This window comes from Vigna unguiculata, chromosome 3, assembly GCF_037176805.1.
Source record: "Vigna unguiculata cultivar grain cowpea cultivar isolate G323 ecotype 2 chromosome 3, ASM3717680v1, whole genome shotgun sequence".
NCBI lineage: Eukaryota > Viridiplantae > Streptophyta > Magnoliopsida > Fabales > Fabaceae > Vigna > Vigna unguiculata.
In genome coordinates this window covers 57,637,264-57,653,612 of record NC_140794.1, presented here as the reverse complement: position 1 = coordinate 57,653,612, position 16,349 = coordinate 57,637,264, and the positions used below count along the sequence as shown (strand labels likewise).

Here is a 16,349-nt window from a genome sequence, read left to right as displayed (position 1 = left end):
CACACATTCTTTATCTTACTTCTACTTTCTTCATACTCATTAAAACCTCTTCTTCATTTTTATATTACACAAACAAGTGGATGCTTCAAGACAACCAAGCCCTTACCCCATCTCATAATTATTCCTTCATACATTAATACTGTTCAAATGTCATCTATTTATTTATTAAAAAGTACCCTCTATTTTTCTTTTGCCACACATGCCTCGTGTAGGTTTTTGGTTTATTAAGCTTCAACTGAAAAAAGTAGTAACAGTAACCGTACATCAATATTCTTTGTAGTGCTTTATTGCCAGAGTTAAAAAATTTCTGTTATACACTTAACAGGTCGTAGATCTTGTTAAATAACCAAACCATTAGTACTTTAAACATTGCTCTTAAGTATTTTGTAACATTCTGGTGGCTTGATATTAAGAAAAGAAGATAAGAGAGCAACCATGATTTGCTTTAAGCCTTGTGTGACGGTGCTCACAAACATATTACTTTTTTTCGGTAATTATCTGTCTGATGCTGATGTATTAATTATGAGCCATATATATAAAAACAAAAAACAGATAAGAAAAACGGTGAAGTTATGCTGTTGAAGGGTGTTTTCACCAGAAAGTAAGATCTGAATACATAAATTGATGTTCAATATGTCAACCTTTACTATACAGAATTATTATGCATGAAGGTGGTGAAGCGAAGGGAGTTTTATGATCTCTGAGTTTTCTCTGGGTTCCCCAAATGTACTATATTTAATTTAATTTAATTTGCACAGATCTAAGCAATGATGGAGAAGGATTGATTAATTTGATTTTGGTGGTTTGAGTGTCGCTGAATGCTCCTCTGTCTGTCCCTCACATCACATGTGGGAAAGATTGAAAACACAGATCAGCTTGTTGCCTCTGAGATGCTTTGTAAAGAGGGTTGCCATGTTCTTGACTTAGCTGTGGCACCAGAAGCATTATTACTTGATGCTGTCCTTGACCCCTGTCTTTCACCTTTCGTTTCCTGAAAATCATAATTCAAAATCTAAGAATCACATACCTCAAACCACCAACTACATATTATTATCTTTAAACAAATCTCTCTCTCCTTCCTTTCTTCAATAAAATCCATTATTATAATTCCTTGCCATTCATGTAAGTTTTCTTGATTCTATACAAGTTACTAGAGAATAAACGGGGAAGAAAAATGATACCATGAAGGATCAAGCTCCCAAACGAACTAGCAAAACCTTAGTTAGTAGAAATACATCTGAATCAGTTAGTAGAAATACATTATCTAATGTTGCTTAACGAAAAACTGGTTGTCTATAAGCACAAATACTACACCAGGAACCTGTTTTAAAGATTTATTTTTTGACAATCATAACATAAACAAGTAAGGAAGTAGAAACAGTAAAATCCAAAGTTTGATTGAGATTTACCAGGTTGTCCTCCGGCTCAGACCTCCTTGCTGATTTGTCTGTCCTTTCCTTCATCAGATTTGGCTTTTGTGCTGATTCTGGCGAGTTTCTCTTCAGCTTTGCTTGCTTCTTTGCCCAGAGACCCTTCATAACCTCTGAGAAAAACACCACATAAAGATTCAAAATTTGAAAACTTTAAGGGGAAATAACAACATAAAAGAGTTAAAAAAACCAGAGGGTGATCAAAGAAAGTTGAAACTAACCTTGAGCTGAGATTAGTCTATAAACTTGGCCAAGCATAAGGGTATCCGTTGGCTTGAGAAGCTTGATGCGGGTGAGACGAACGGGGTTGGTGGTATTGGGGTTGTTGTTTTCACTCTTAATTTGGCAATTTTCAGTGTCCTTGGACGTGCACAATGTGGTGGAGATAAGAAGAGCAACATAGTGATCAGGGTTGGTCTTCATGACTTCACTAGCAGTGACAGGCCAATACAACCTTTCCACTTTCCCATTGGGTTGTTGTATGACCAGAGTTGCAGTGTCAACGGCTTGACAATTTCCCATCTCTAAAACTCTCTCTCTCACACACACACACACGCAACAAGAAGAGGATAACACTAATGGAAGGTGGGTTACTGCAACATTTATAGCAGCCACAAGTTTGAAAAGGGGCAAACAAAGATTTACAGAAGAAGGAGGGCTATAAATAGTGGTTGGTAAGTTGGAAAGTTTTACAGAAATGATAACGATAATAATATGTGGATTAAAAAAGATAGATTTTTGGAAAAAGATAGAAGCAAAGATGAGGAAAGAGAGTAAAGTAGAAGGGGACCTTGGCAGCTTAGGTGATGTGATGTGCTCCTCTAACACGTTACATTCTCGTGGTCTACCTTCTTAGGGTAATGTAAAATCATATGTTTCTCTGTTCATAAGGTTAAACTCTTCCCCTCCATGTCACCCACTTACCCTCTATCCATAGGTTATACCCTGCTTTATAGGGTATAACTTTTTTTTTTTTTTCATTTGACCTTTTGGACTTCAGGACTCCGACATTGACGCAAGAACAGAAGCCATTATTAAACTCCACAAAAAAAAACAAAGAACAGTGGTCATTAAAGTAATGGCAAGGGTACATGCAAAAACAAAAGAGTTTTATACATAAAATCATGACATTCATCTACGGTGTGCATGATCTTTATAATAACTATATTCGTACACTGGTTTTTCTTTACATTATGTCACTTGTAATATTTGTATTTTGTTCTCTCTTTCTTTAATATTCTTTTCCTTTTCACCTTTCAACACTCTACGAGTATACACTTTTAATCTATTACTTTCTCATTGAATAGAATAAGTACGGAACTTTAGAAGATTATCAATTTTTTAACTATACTTTAATAAACACGTACATACGGTAAAGACTTACAAAAATATGACATTTTAAAAATATAATATTTTAAAAATAGTAAAATTTGATTATTTTAATAATAAAAAATTTTAGTATAAAATAGTTTCATATAAATGAGTTTTATTATTTTAAAATACACAATTTCTTTATAATCATTATATCATTCTTTGAGGGTTTTTTGACTTCTATCTAGAAGTTCTTGTGAGTTTGATAAATTTGATGTTTTATATGTTGATGAAATCTAAATTATCGAATAAATTTGGTTTGATTTGTATTGTTGAAGTGATTTTTATGATTTAGTTGAAAGTTGCATGTTATAATATATGTGTTTGCTTTGATTGATCTTGTGATATTTGAGAGAATTAAAATTTGAGTAATTGAGCAATCTGATACGAGCCTCAATATTTTAAAAATGTTTTTTAACCAAAGTATAAAGAGAGGAGTAATTGAACAATTAAACAGGTCCAATTTCCCTTATATCATAAAGTGCATTTTCTGATTTCTGGTTTCTGATGGAAGATTGGCGTTGAGCGTCAGTCTCGTTGTGCATGTTTGGGAGCATTTAACCTTCAAGCCGCTTAGCGTTGGTTTATACGGCTAAGTGTTGAAATTTGCAAGTGCTTATGCGCTAAGCGGCACCAATGTGATGCTGAGCAGCATTTATTGCGAGGAGAATGGCGTTGAGCGCCAGTTTGCCCTACTTATTCTATTTTTTTGCTTTGGTATCCTTGGTGATGTTTTTTATTAATTAAGTTATTATGTTAATTGTTTTATGAATAATAATGAATGTGAGAATGATCTTGTGAGCACATGGAATGATGTTTACAGAGTTTCAAGAAAAATTATTTGTGATAGTATTTTTAGTGTATGTCTTAATATAGGAGATGTTTGGAAGGATGTATCCTAAACTCTAATAATTATTATTCACACTCAAATAAAGTAGAACGAGTTATGTGATGAGAGCCATCAATCAGAGGAGTGAAGGTATCAGGAAGCTTTAATATTGATTAGTCTTTAGGATAAAGCTTGTACAAAGCTGGTACGATTTGAGTGTATAAATTATATATATTTTATAATTTGAAATGATATTTTTTAAGTGATTTTTTAATTTTTTAATTTTTGTATATTTCAAAATTATTTTAAGAAATATTATCTTAAATTAATAGAGAAAGTTGTTAAAATATAATTGTTATATATATATATATATATATATATATATATATATATATATATATTTCTATTTCTATTTATAGGCAAGTTGCATTTATAAATGAGGATGGAAAACTGCCACGGATCATTAGTTGTTTCGGTGCCTAATTCCTTTGAGCGCCATTACTCAACCCAACTTCTACTATATTGTCACTGCCACATTCACTTCTCAATAACTATACATCAACAACATTACCTTCTTTTTCAGTTGCCTATTTTCAAAGTGCGTGTCATTTATGTATTTTTTTTTTAATTTAGATCATATAAATACATTAGATTCTTAGTTTGATCATTGAATAGCACTTTTTTATCCAAAGTTACACGACATTATATTCATTCAATACTATGCATATATCACGTGCAGATACGATTGGCTTAAACCTTTAAATTCTGAAATACATATATACTTATATAAGATACATTTTGAAACTCATGAAACGAGATAAACATTTAACTGTTATAACTCAGCAAATTCAAATGGAGAATGTAATTTGTGGATATTAGCAAAAACAAAAAATTGAGATTATTGTTGTCATAAATTACTTCTTATTTAATTATAATTGAGTAGGAATAGTTTTTTTTTTTTCCTTAAAATCATCCACACGGAAACAATTTCATTTTTCGGATTATCAAATGCACAATTTTTAAACGTTTCTATATTTTTAAATCTGTATGTCTCATGTAGCTATGTTTTGCTGGTAGTGTAGCTATGTTGAATTTTCACAATACAAACTTGGATTATTTAATATATATATATATATATATATATATATATATATATATATATATATATATATATATATGATCTAAATACGATTTAAAATGATAACATAAAACAAATTTAATTAGATGATTAATAACTATAAAACCAAATTGAGAATATATTATGTGAGAACCCCAATTTTGTTCTGCAAACCCTTTTATTTCAAATCATAATTTCCTTCAATCATCTTTCTTTCTCCCTTAAATCTTTAACCACTTCATCCTCTTTTGAAAATCCAACAACAATAGAGTGATGTATGCGAAAAACTCTACCAAAGCTTTCCATCGATCTTTTCCTTTTGATAATCTTATTTTCTGTCATTTTACTATGAAGTAATTTGTTTCTCCCTCTTTTCATGCAACTATTTTCTCATTGCATGTGATTTTCCTTCCTTTTTGTTGAGATCTCCTCTGTTGGAGATACTAAAATTTTGTAGATAGAATGGTTTTCGAGTGTGTGACACGATTTAAGAGAGGAGAGCAAAGCTAGACAAACTTTATCAGGTAAGAGAAACTACTTTAATTGAAATTTTAAAGTCTTATTGTTGAATTTTAAAAAAAAATTGTATGAATTTTGTCTTTATTTGCTTGTTGAAATTTGAGAATAATCTTTATGAGAAGGGAGAAGGATATTTTGATTTGAATTGTGAAATTATAGAATGTGTTGAGAAACTACTATTTTTGATAGATGAACGTTGTTTGTACTGTTTTTTTTTTTATTAATGGAGTGGGTATGAATGTGATTACAGAGAGACTGACTTATGAGAAAAATTGATAAAATTGATGTTAAGTGTTTTTGATAATGCATTAGTATGAAATGTAATAATTATTATGGAAGAACCAACCTATAAGAAGAGAAAGGAATATGTGTGATTCTGATTTTACTATGGTAAAACAATTGTTTGGATTTGTAGGATTGAATGTTTTTGGTGTGGTATAATAACTTTTCTTTATAAGTGTAAAAGTAATTGAACACTTTAGTTTAAAAGAGATTAAAAACATATGAATTTGAAATATATTGTTGCAAAAATTTTGAATGTGTTTGACTGAATGTTTGTATTACAATGATGTAGCATTGAATGTGGCATTGTATTTTTGAGATTTTGTGGTATGTTTATATGATTGCTATAGAGTGTGAATTAGTAGCTCCTTATAATGTTGTTAAATAGTTTCCTTGTATGTTACTTAAGAAAATTATGATTGTCTTTGCTAGTGTATGTGTTTATATGTAAAGTTTTATTATGTGTGCTAGTCAAATTAGTATTTTCAAGGGAAAATACTAATTTTGGTTGAGTCTTAAAAAGGAATTTTGAGAGTGAGATTATTCTAACTCAACTAGTATCTCACTCACATAGAGTTAAGTCACATATCTAGGTGGTGTGAGTCGAAGGAGGCTCCACATGACAAATGTTTTTTGGAAAATTTATTTTAAGTATGTCCTATCAGAGACTAACATCTGATCAAATCTACGAGTAGATTTATAAGCAAATATGTGAATCATGATATTAGGATAAATTCATCACAACCCAAGCCACGCATTTACCGATATCACAACTCTTGGGAATAGTCCAAGTGTGAGTCAAAGTCTCACATTGGATAGAAAAGACAAAGTTAAATATTATATAAGAATAAAGACCCATAACACCATTGCTTTAAGATTTTGGAGTAAAAGTGGGATCAAATACTTTATATATATATATATATATATATATATATATATATATATATATATAACCATTTATCCTAGTTTATGACTTGGACCATCAACGAAACTAAGAAATATATGTTATAACATAGGTGTCAATCCTTAATCGACAACTCAAACAATAGTTCACACATCATCAATAATGTGTGATTTTAAATTCATACAAGTTCCATCAATTTCAAGAAACATTATAATACAATATAACTTTTTTAAATAAAATCATAAATTTATCGATCATAAAAATTAAATTTCATTTTGTGTATATAAAAACAAAGTATTCAATGAGTTGAAGATATCATAAGAAAATATTTTTTTAGCATGAGTGAAAATATTTTTGTTCAAGCAAAAATTAGACATAAATTACACTGAAAAAAAATATATTTTTTGTTAAAATAAGAAGGCCAAACGAGCTAACAGAAAGGAAAGTAGGTATTGACATTTTTTCCTACTGTTTAATAATACAAACAAATAGTTATGCAAATAACAATTAACACCACAAATTGCTTATATTATGGAATTCCTAAATGAATAATAGAAATACAAATTTGTGAGATGATAGCCTGGCACTGCCACAGTAACGGACATAGTCCATGTGTATGTTCTCTCATCACTATGCCGTTAAGGCCCTTACTCATCATTTTTATTTTCTTTAGAAAATATTATTTAAGATTTTCTAAACACTTTATTGGTTTATAATGAACAAAATACATATTTATCGATATTTGACGAGACTTAATATTTTTGATAAATAGTAAAATTATTTGAGGTATTATTTGTTTTAAAATTTTGATTTTGTAGGATCAGGTCATTCTAACTTAGGATAGAATCTCTACATGTAAATAGAGATCATATATCATGTCAAATTACACCTATATGATAATAATATGTCATACAACTTTTATTATAGCATCTAAACCTTCTTCAAATAAGAGTGCATTCCTAGAATGAAGATGATGGTGAATCCAATCAAGTTAGAGTCTAAATAGTAAGGTATATAAAGGTGACCTACCACTAGATAAAGATTATCTTCAACTTTATACAAATACATATGTTACTTATTATATTAACTAACTTGAACATCAAAGTGTTTGTAAATATCTTACCTCTTTATGTTCATTCAAAGATCACTTGAAAACATCTCACACGTTAGAATAAGAACACACGTGATTTTGTAAGACAATTTAGTTCCATACAAGATAATATTTTATTTTCAAAAAACATATTAAAAAATTAAATAAATAATATAAATTTAAATTATTCTTAATTTTTACCAAATTATGTAAAAATATTGAAGAGGGTAAGAAGAAGATAGATAAGTATTATGAAAGTTGATAATGAAAAAATGGTGTGACTGAAGCATCAAAAGAGGAGAGAATAAGTAGAGAGAGAGAGAGAGGGTAACGGTGAGAGAGACAGATGAAGGATCACAACATGCATTCCATGGTTGACAAGAACAAGTAGCCCAATGACAGTGGAAAATGTTGTGTTGAGATGCATCAAAATTTCAATCACTTGTTTTGGGACTATTCTGCATGTTATTTCTCTATCCTACCAGAATGAGAATGTGCATAATCACTAGACTAAAGTAGATAAAAGGACACTAATTTCAAAAAGAGGACACACACATACACAAGACTAGAACCCTAATAAACAATTCTAGTGGGTTTCATTTTCAGCCCAAGAATCAAACTTCCAACTTTTATGTGCCATTATTTTTATGCCATAGCTCTTCAAGTGCTTTGCTTCTTACATCTTCAATCATCCACAAAATGCTATTTTTAACTAAAAAATCTCATATCATTTTATTTACTTTTAATTCGAAACATAATTTTTTTTCTTTCTTAAAAATATTCACACATAAAAAGTTGATCTGGTGTGTGAGTGAATGGTTTGGAATGAATCAACTATTCACATCTTTCTGACTAGTCTAAGAAGAATGAGTTCCACGGCGGAAGAAAATATTGAAGCACACAAAACTTTGTTCTATTTCAAGCACTTTAAGATTAAGAATTTACCTTTTTTTGTAAAATTAAAATTATTATTATTATGATGATGATGAGTAGTAATATGTATTTAGTGTGAAAAGTATCATTTAATTATAAATCATCATAAATGTTCGATCAAGATCACGTGAACTTTTCTATGGGATCGATTTTTCAGAATATTTATAAGTATATTTTAAGTTTAGACTTCACATTTTTTTTTTTTGCTTTGGACTTGTCATTCTTTTTCTTTTAAGAAAACTAATAAACTTGTTAAATTTATAATAATCACCTTAAAATTATATTGATACATTTTATAAGTAGCTGACAGTCTATAGAAATTAACATTTGTGTTATTTATTTTTTATACATATAATTATAAATGTATTTAAATATTTAGAAGAAATATTAGCAAATGAAGATGAAAGTAAAATACTCAATGCTTTAAAAAAAATTAGAATAATAAATATTTTAAGACAAATTTAAATATATAAAACATGAGGTTCTGGTGTTATTTTTCATTGAAAGCAATATACACTTGTTAAAATAGTTTATTATGCAAAATTTAGAAAATAATGTAAAATTGTTATGTACCTAAATAGAATAATAATGAATAAAGATTTTCAAAAATGTAAATAAATAATTAGCTAATCTTGTAAAATTTATTTCGTATTAACATGTAAAGAAATAAGATAGAGTAAGAGTTAATTATATGAGTTTCTATTAACCTTTTAAGAAGTTTATTTTTTTAATTTATATACAAGATAATTTTAGTTTACAAAAAGAAATGTATTTTCTTTTTCTTCTTTTATAGGTGCTAATAGAAAACTTTATCAAAATAAATTTAAATGTTTAAGAAAACTTACGAAAATATCTTATAATCAGTTTTTAGGAAGTCGGTGACATATGCTTGAGTTGATCATTGCTTGTTTAGGTTCGAATCAACTCAGGTCACATCAAGTTCATAAGATATTTTAGTTTTTTTTTCACAAGCTTCTTAAAATACCTCATAATAACTGTTAATGCAAAATTTACAAAAGACACACCTTCAAATCATATACCAGGACAAAATATATATATCCTGCGTATTTGTCTTATTTTCTTAATTTTTTTTTCTTCATCCAAAGTAATATAAAGATCAACCTTATACAAAATAAAGTATATTTATTTATTTCTAAAAAATTGTTTTTTAGATGAAAGAGAAGGAATCGTATGAAAAACAATTTTTTTAAAAATAAATAATTATAATTTATGGTTGGATATGAATAGATGAAGAAAACTTTCTTTTTGGTTTGTATTCCTTCACATTATTATTATCCACACCAAAGTCTCTATTTGTATTAACACAAATAATCATGAATAGCCTTCAAGATTTTATCTTTAAAGACATAAAAGTTCATCACTAACCAAAAAATACTAGTACTCATAGCATGATTCAAGTTATCACGTTTAGAATCAAGCTACCACGTAAGCTACCACGTAATTAAGTGTAACACTAATGGATCTAAACGTGATTAAAACTCTAGAATCAAGCTTATTATGGTTGCTCACTCTCACTCCAGCAAGGGCTGCTAGATGTGAGGCCAATCCCCACCTCTATTATTATTATTATTACTATTATTATTGTAATTATTATTCTGTTCCCATTTTTATTGATTCTGCTACTGGTAAGAGAATGATACAAGCCTGTTTCTGTCAAAAAATAAAGATCAAAAGTGAAGATACATAATGAAAGATAAATAACATGTGCATTTTACTACAGTGAATCCACTTTCCCAGTTCAGCATTTACAGAATGAAAAGCAATAGAACAAATGTTTTAGAATATCCTATAGCAAAAGAGGACTTCATATAACTATAACCTGTAATAAGATCCAACTCATATCAGAACAAGTCAAATTACGACCTTTCAAAGACTCTGGTTCAGCTACACAGTTACACAGATGGGAAGTATTTGTTTAGGTTGAAAGGCAGTGAATAAAACTCCTCACTTCTTGTGTCAGTCTTGAAGGAGCGGTACTTGTCCCACCAATGTTTTCCTCTGTCTTTCCGAATAGCACCATCCTTCTTATGTATTGTGTTATCAAGGAAATACGCCATGCAACCCGCAACAAATGCTTTTGATTGGAATGGGACATTGATTATATCATTGAACTGCCAAGGTAAATAAAATTGTCAGTGAGTGAATTCATGGAAAAAGCTAACAACAAATCCAAGGTTTTACACATCCCATCCACAGATTAGTTCAGTACCCATCTTGCTTTGGTGTGAACTGGACCATAACCATTAATTGCTGTGTACTCATTGAAGTACTGTGACACAGATAGACCAATGAAGATGGAGAAGCCTAGTACAAAAATTGTTCTAAAACTGTTGAGGTTGCAGAATTGAAGAAAACTTAGACCTCCCGATCCTACAAATAATGAATGAAAGTGGAACATTACATGCTGTTTGATGTAAGTATATAACTAAACCAAAGCTTGAATGTCATATGAAAACATCTTGAATGAGGCTTACCAACATATGCGAAGAACAAGCAGTACAGTGCAGCAACAATAGAGGGTGGGATGGATGCAAAAACAGCTCCAAATTTACCTACCCGGAAAAGAAAAATTAGCAAGAGTTGAAGGGAATGAAGGCACAAGATTTAGTCTGTTAAGGCAAACTACATATTGAAATTACAAGCACTGCAACGAGCTTCATCTTCAACTCACCAAGAATTGAAAAGAAAATCATAAAACCAGCCGATATCTGCACCACTCTTCGGCTGCCTACTCGTGTTAAAGCCAAAAGACCAGCGTTTTCTCTATACGGAAATCAAACAAACACCTCATAAACAAGAAAGTTGTTTACCTAAATTGAAGTAAGCGCATACAAGCAGAATGATTTTAGTCTTACACTGATACAGAGGATCCATTGCCCGTTCCGAACAATCCCGATAACAAAATAGCAACTCCCTGAAGATAAGAAATATGATGCATAAATATCAGCATAATCAAAACACCTTAAACTACCATTGATTATAAGGATTAGATCAATTCCCTTATCTGAGTCAACAAATTCTTAAATCAAACGTGACAACTTTTTACTTAAGAAACATATTTTTAATAGAGGCTAAACAATTATGAAAATACACCCACGTGTTGCTGTTTGATTTGAAAATTAGATCCCAAGGATCTGAGGAACTCGATTTAAGTTTTGTTTTATAAATGTGAAAAAAAAAATGCAGGCATACTAGTAGTTATCTTTGTACCTGCCAACCGATGCCGCGACTAAGAATAGATGGTGGTAATGGTGTTGCACTTGCATACCGATAGACAGCAATAAAAGCACCACTGGACTGCTTGCAGCAAATGAATTGTGAATATATAAATTAGTTCTAGCGAATCAGTATCATTCAATGTAAACTGGCAATTGTATAACACTAACTTAGAGTTAGAGCATTGGTATAGAATAGAATCCAGAGACTCTTGCTCAGTATGTCATCATGCATATCATTACTATTTCCACTGGTCGAACATGACTGATAAACTAAGAAAAAGAATTTAGATATCTCCCTCCTTTTATTTCCATTACCCTGTATAATTCTTCCAGACATTCATTAAGCTACCAACCACAGTCTCCAACCCAATATAGCCGCCTATTATGTAGCAATTTTCATATCGTTGCTAAGGTTTTCTTATAAAGCCATTATATACATTCAGTGATTATTGATAAAAGCTAAACTAATAGGACAAGTATTTGTTACAGAAGAAGAACGATACCAGTTAATAAATTAAAGGTATCTCATTCCAACTTAAATATAGACAAGACTGATCTACAAAATGAAATTACCTCTACAAGGGCAACAAAGGATGCCATCATCATGGCAAATGCTTCACCTGCATCAAATGTAGGGGCTCCCCATTGAAATGGATATGGAACACGTATCCTGCAAACCCAAAAAACATGTTGAATACTTCCCCAAAAAGGACAAAGGTGACAATTATTCAAAAACATCAATTCACAATTCCTAATTCAGCACACTCCAGCATAGAAGGAGCTGCTCCTGGAATTGGTATCAACAGATAGGTTTGGGAAGAAAAGTCAATACAAATTTAGCAAACTAAGAAGAAAAAGAAGGTAATTAAATAAGCAGTTGCAAGCGAAAAAATACCATTTAGAGAAATAATCAATGAAACTTCACTACTAACCATGGGGCAGATTCTATTAAACCAGCACGATCAGTACGGCAAGTTGCTTGTGTTTTAGGGGCAGCATGATTGTATGCCCCTCCAACAGTGAGCAGATAGGCATATAGCCACACAATTGCAACAGTAAATAAAACAGTGAAACGTTCGAAGACATGTTTTCCTCCATGCAGAACATGGGGTACAAACTGCATGAAAACCAATAAGTGTTGTTAACAAAGATTCATAGAACTGAGATCAAGAGAAAAAAATGAACTGAGATCATGATGCTAAGAGTTTTTGACACTATAAAGAACTGTACCTGTGAAACAAATACTAGCAATATGAGCTCCGGCAGTCCAATCTCTATACATTTAGCAACCTACACACCAGCAAGACGTCAACATTTACATTAGGTTTGAACCCAAGCCATTGAAATGTGTACTTACCCCAGGAAAGCCGAGCTCGTAAAGCCCAAAACCAACAAGAGATACCAAAGGAACTGCTGAAAGTGGACTCAAGAACCTGAAAAAGAAATTGGAAACTTACATCACTAGGAATATTACTCTCAATTTCAGGAATATTCAGTTCTTTCAATATCTTTAGCTCACTGGGACTACATTGTTGATACAAATTCCATCACACAAAAAAGTCAAGCATGTCAACATAATTTCTACTTCAAACCAAATTTCAATTCAGAGTAAAAACTGTCAAATGAGCATTCATGGCAAAGACGATAAATCTAGATTACATTTCTGTTTAGACACTTTTTACCATATATGAAGACTAATATAACAGACACTTACTAAGGACTTGAGACCAACCTTGCAACATTACGCCAAAGCCCACTAAAACCTAGTACTATTTGAAGAGTTGATGCAACAATAAGAGCACCTTGGGTTGCCCGCATTATCCTCTTGAATTTCTGAAAAGAAGACAAAATAAATCCAAAAGGCAGAGGAAGAAAGTGATTAAACTGCTCATGTACACCCAAAAAACAAAATAGTGATCAAGCAACTCCGTCACATAAGCTACAGGACCCAGTGTCATATTCAGCTCCGTGAATTAGAATTACACTTTTTTTTTCTATAAATAGTTTCCTTATAATTTCAAGGTACTCTACAAAACACCAGGAACTGAACCCAACTTTACTCTTTAACACAGTTTCTAATGCATTGATTAACCCACCCCTCATTGGAATAAATTTGCCAAAAACTATACAGATTACAAAGCATGTGGAAGCCTTTGTTTGGCAAGTATATCAACCACACAACTAAAAAAAAAAATCGTTCCAATAAAATACAAGACCTCTATGGGATCTGGCTCATCACTGAAACGGCCAGCAAGAATAATAGAGATGGTTGTTGCAACATAAGTATAAGACCCTCCAATTACTGCAGGCAATCGAGTTCCAAACAGAGTTTGCAGCAATGTGTTAATTCCAGCTACAAAGAGTAGAGTTTGAATAACTTTTGCCTTCTCCTCCTGCAAGAAATGGACTTTCAATTTTCTATTTTTTTATAAATATGATTTTTGGCTAGGAGAAAACTTTCAAATTATTCCATTTAGAATTGTTTATTTTAAGTATATTTAATTTGCTAAAGCTTACATTGCCACCTCCCATCTGGGGAACAAGAGCAGTGGGAATTAGCACAGTTGTACCGAGCATCACAAGATAGTGTTGAAACCCAAGAAGTATGGCCTCAGCTGCATCAGATTGGCACCAACATTTAGCCATATTTTCAATAACATAAGCCGAGGAAGTAGTGATGTATATTTTAAAAAAATCAACTACTAGGCGTCATTTCAGAATACATCATTTATTTGTCCATAATATCCACATTGTTTAATAAAGTTGTTGAATGTTGACTGCATGAACTTTTGAAATTCAATAAATTGATAACAGATCATTTTGAAAACAGACATTATTTATGAGTAAAATACTCTAAAATTATTACAGCAGAAGCAAGAATTAGATTTTTAAATATAAAGTAACAAACCCGGATCTGGAAATAACTGGGAATAACTGGGAATAGCCTCAATACCAATATAGAATTTGAATAGTGTCTCAGATGGGCAAAATCAAGAGTTCAATTTATAAGAATTTCAATCAAATGGAAGTTTGGAATCACCCAAATAGGGCATTGAATTGGTTTCAATCAAGTGATTCAGAGGTAAGAAAACCTTTGACTGCAATTTCATAAACCAGAACCCAAGTCCCTGAACCAACACCGTGAATTAAACGTCAATAAATCTTTTTTCTTTTCTGGTTTCCCCTTAATTTCATTCACAATCCTTATCAAACATAATCTTACAATCGGTTTAAGAAAAAGTTCTATTTTCCAAAGGAAAATTTTTTTCTCTTCTCATCAAAACACCTAAAAGGAAAGAATTTACTGAAAGCCACTTTAATAAGCAGATAAAAAGCCAGCATGCGCAAATAAGTAATGTCAGAATCACAAAGCATGCTTTTAAATATATACCATATCGATAAAGATGACAGAGGAATCAGGTTCAAAGCAAGAGCACACAGAAACCGAATCTACGATTACAGAGAAACAAAAACAAAAAACTCACGCCATGGAGGAGGACTGGTAATGCAGTAGGAAACATTCGGTAGCTGATCCTTCGGTGGATGTGGTTGTGGCTCATCAATCTTAGGCGCCGGAGCTCCTCCACCTCCTGCCATAACTCTCTTTCACGCACCTTCTACAACAAACTGCAAATATCAATAATCAAAACCCAAATCTGAAAAAAAAAAAAAAAGTTAAAAAAGCACAGTCATACGAGCTACCTAACAGTGAAGGTAAAGGGAAAAAATGGAATGAGGCCAATAATAGCAGAAAACGATAGAGTGAGACTAGGAGAGAGTCTCTTTGAGTAAGCAATAGTTACAACAATAATTGTGCAGTTCCAAGAAAAGAAGAGAAAAATAAAAGCACCTTTTGACGGTGTTTGAGGGTGCAAAACAAGGGGACTTTAAAGTCAAAAAACTCAGATGACCCACACCAACCAAAAACTAAATAGACTAAAAAAATGATTTGAAAAGATTAATGAAAACGCAGACAGTGGTGGTGTTATAGGGCAGTGTAGAGTGTGGAGTGAAACAGAGTCCAAAGTCTGAGAGAGGAAAAGATAAACCCGAACACAGAATGAACTCAAGACCCTCTCTCCTTCTTCACTTTCTATTAGATACTAGATTTTCGATTTTCTCTCTCTAGCCGTATACACCGCGTGACCACGAGTTACACAGTTTAAGTATAATCGTATTATAATCGTATTCGTATGTTTTTCTCTTTCTCTGATTTTCATATACATCCAATTTTACTTTCCGACAATGTTTTTGTTTTTCATACATATATATATTTTCCCCTGTTGTCGTCTGGTTGCGACAGTGGCATATGATATGACTGCCAAGTATAAGGAAAACAAGACTCGTGTCATAGTCTTAATCATTCGAGAATAATTTGTTTACTTATACAATAAATGATGCATAAGAAAAAATAAACCTAATGTCTTGTATTAACTTAGCAACTCTAGTAATTAAGTATCATATAAATAATATCAAGTAATATGTAAATTTAATTTTTCTATCAATAAAAAAATGTCACTAAATATTAAACATAATGGTTAAGGAATTACTAAAATCACAATTAAAAAATAAAAAGACCAAATTTATCAATATGAATGTAAAAGGTCAGACAAATTTGAAAAAGAAAATACTCTG

General features: G+C 31.3%; 2 protein-coding genes across 8 annotated transcripts; both read right to left on the bottom strand.

Moving 5' to 3' along the window:
• Window positions 1-553: 553 nt before the first annotated feature.
• On the bottom strand, window positions 554-2,079 carry LOC114175661 (uncharacterized). Its single transcript, XM_028060435.2, has 3 exons — window positions 1,652-2,079; window positions 1,410-1,543; window positions 554-991 (listed from the first exon to the last, which is right to left on the bottom strand). Exons 1-3 carry the CDS (start codon window positions 1,950-1,952, stop codon window positions 872-874), a joined length of 555 nt encoding a protein of 184 aa, XP_027916236.1. The 5' UTR covers window positions 1,953-2,079; the 3' UTR covers window positions 554-871.
• Window positions 2,080-10,183: 8,104 nt separating this feature from the next.
• On the bottom strand, window positions 10,184-15,800 carry LOC114178209 (nucleobase-ascorbate transporter 6). 7 transcript variants are annotated; one of them, XM_028063978.2, is made up of 15 exons: window positions 15,565-15,800; window positions 15,200-15,341; window positions 14,232-14,329; window positions 13,931-14,107; window positions 13,447-13,547; window positions 13,072-13,147; window positions 12,945-13,004; window positions 12,647-12,831; window positions 12,288-12,384; window positions 11,707-11,793; window positions 11,352-11,410; window positions 11,168-11,259; window positions 10,971-11,048; window positions 10,706-10,866; window positions 10,184-10,607 (listed from the first exon to the last, which is right to left on the bottom strand). In XM_028063978.2, the coding sequence occupies exons 2-15, from the start codon at window positions 15,309-15,311 to the stop codon at window positions 10,389-10,391; spliced, it is 1,602 nt and encodes a 533-aa protein (XP_027919779.1). In that variant the 5' UTR covers window positions 15,312-15,341; window positions 15,565-15,800; the 3' UTR covers window positions 10,184-10,388. The 7 variants fall into 7 exon arrangements, with proteins under 7 accessions (XP_027919779.1, XP_027919783.1, XP_027919782.1 ...); XM_028063982.2 differs by having other exon boundaries at window positions 15,200-15,331; window positions 15,565-15,778; XM_028063981.2 differs by having other exon boundaries at window positions 15,200-15,370; window positions 15,565-15,764.
• Between the last annotated feature and the right edge of the window lie 549 nt (window positions 15,801-16,349).

Bases quoted from the DNA above. Each gene is read 5' to 3' on its own strand.
- LOC114175661 (XM_028060435.2), bottom strand. From the start codon at position 1,952: ATGGGAAATTGTCAAGCCGTTGACACTGCAACTCTGGTCATACAACAA. The intron at 1,544-1,651 runs GTTAGTTTCAAC...TGTTTTTCTCAG, and splicing joins TAGACTAATCTCAGCTCAAG to AGGTTATGAAGGGTCTCTGG. The intron at 992-1,409 runs GTAAATCTCAAT...TATGATTTTCAG, and splicing joins CTGAGCCGGAGGACAACCTG to GAAACGAAAGGTGAAAGACA.
- LOC114178209 (XM_028063978.2), bottom strand. From the start codon at position 15,311: ATGGCAGGAGGTGGAGGAGCTCCGGCGCCTAAGATTGATGAGCCACAA. The intron at 13,548-13,930 runs GTCTTGTATTTT...TCTTCTTTTCAG, and splicing joins ATGAGCCAGATCCCATAGAG to AAATTCAAGAGGATAATGCG. The intron at 12,832-12,944 runs GTACAGTTCTTT...GTTTTCATGCAG, and splicing joins TGCTAGTATTTGTTTCACAG to TTTGTACCCCATGTTCTGCA.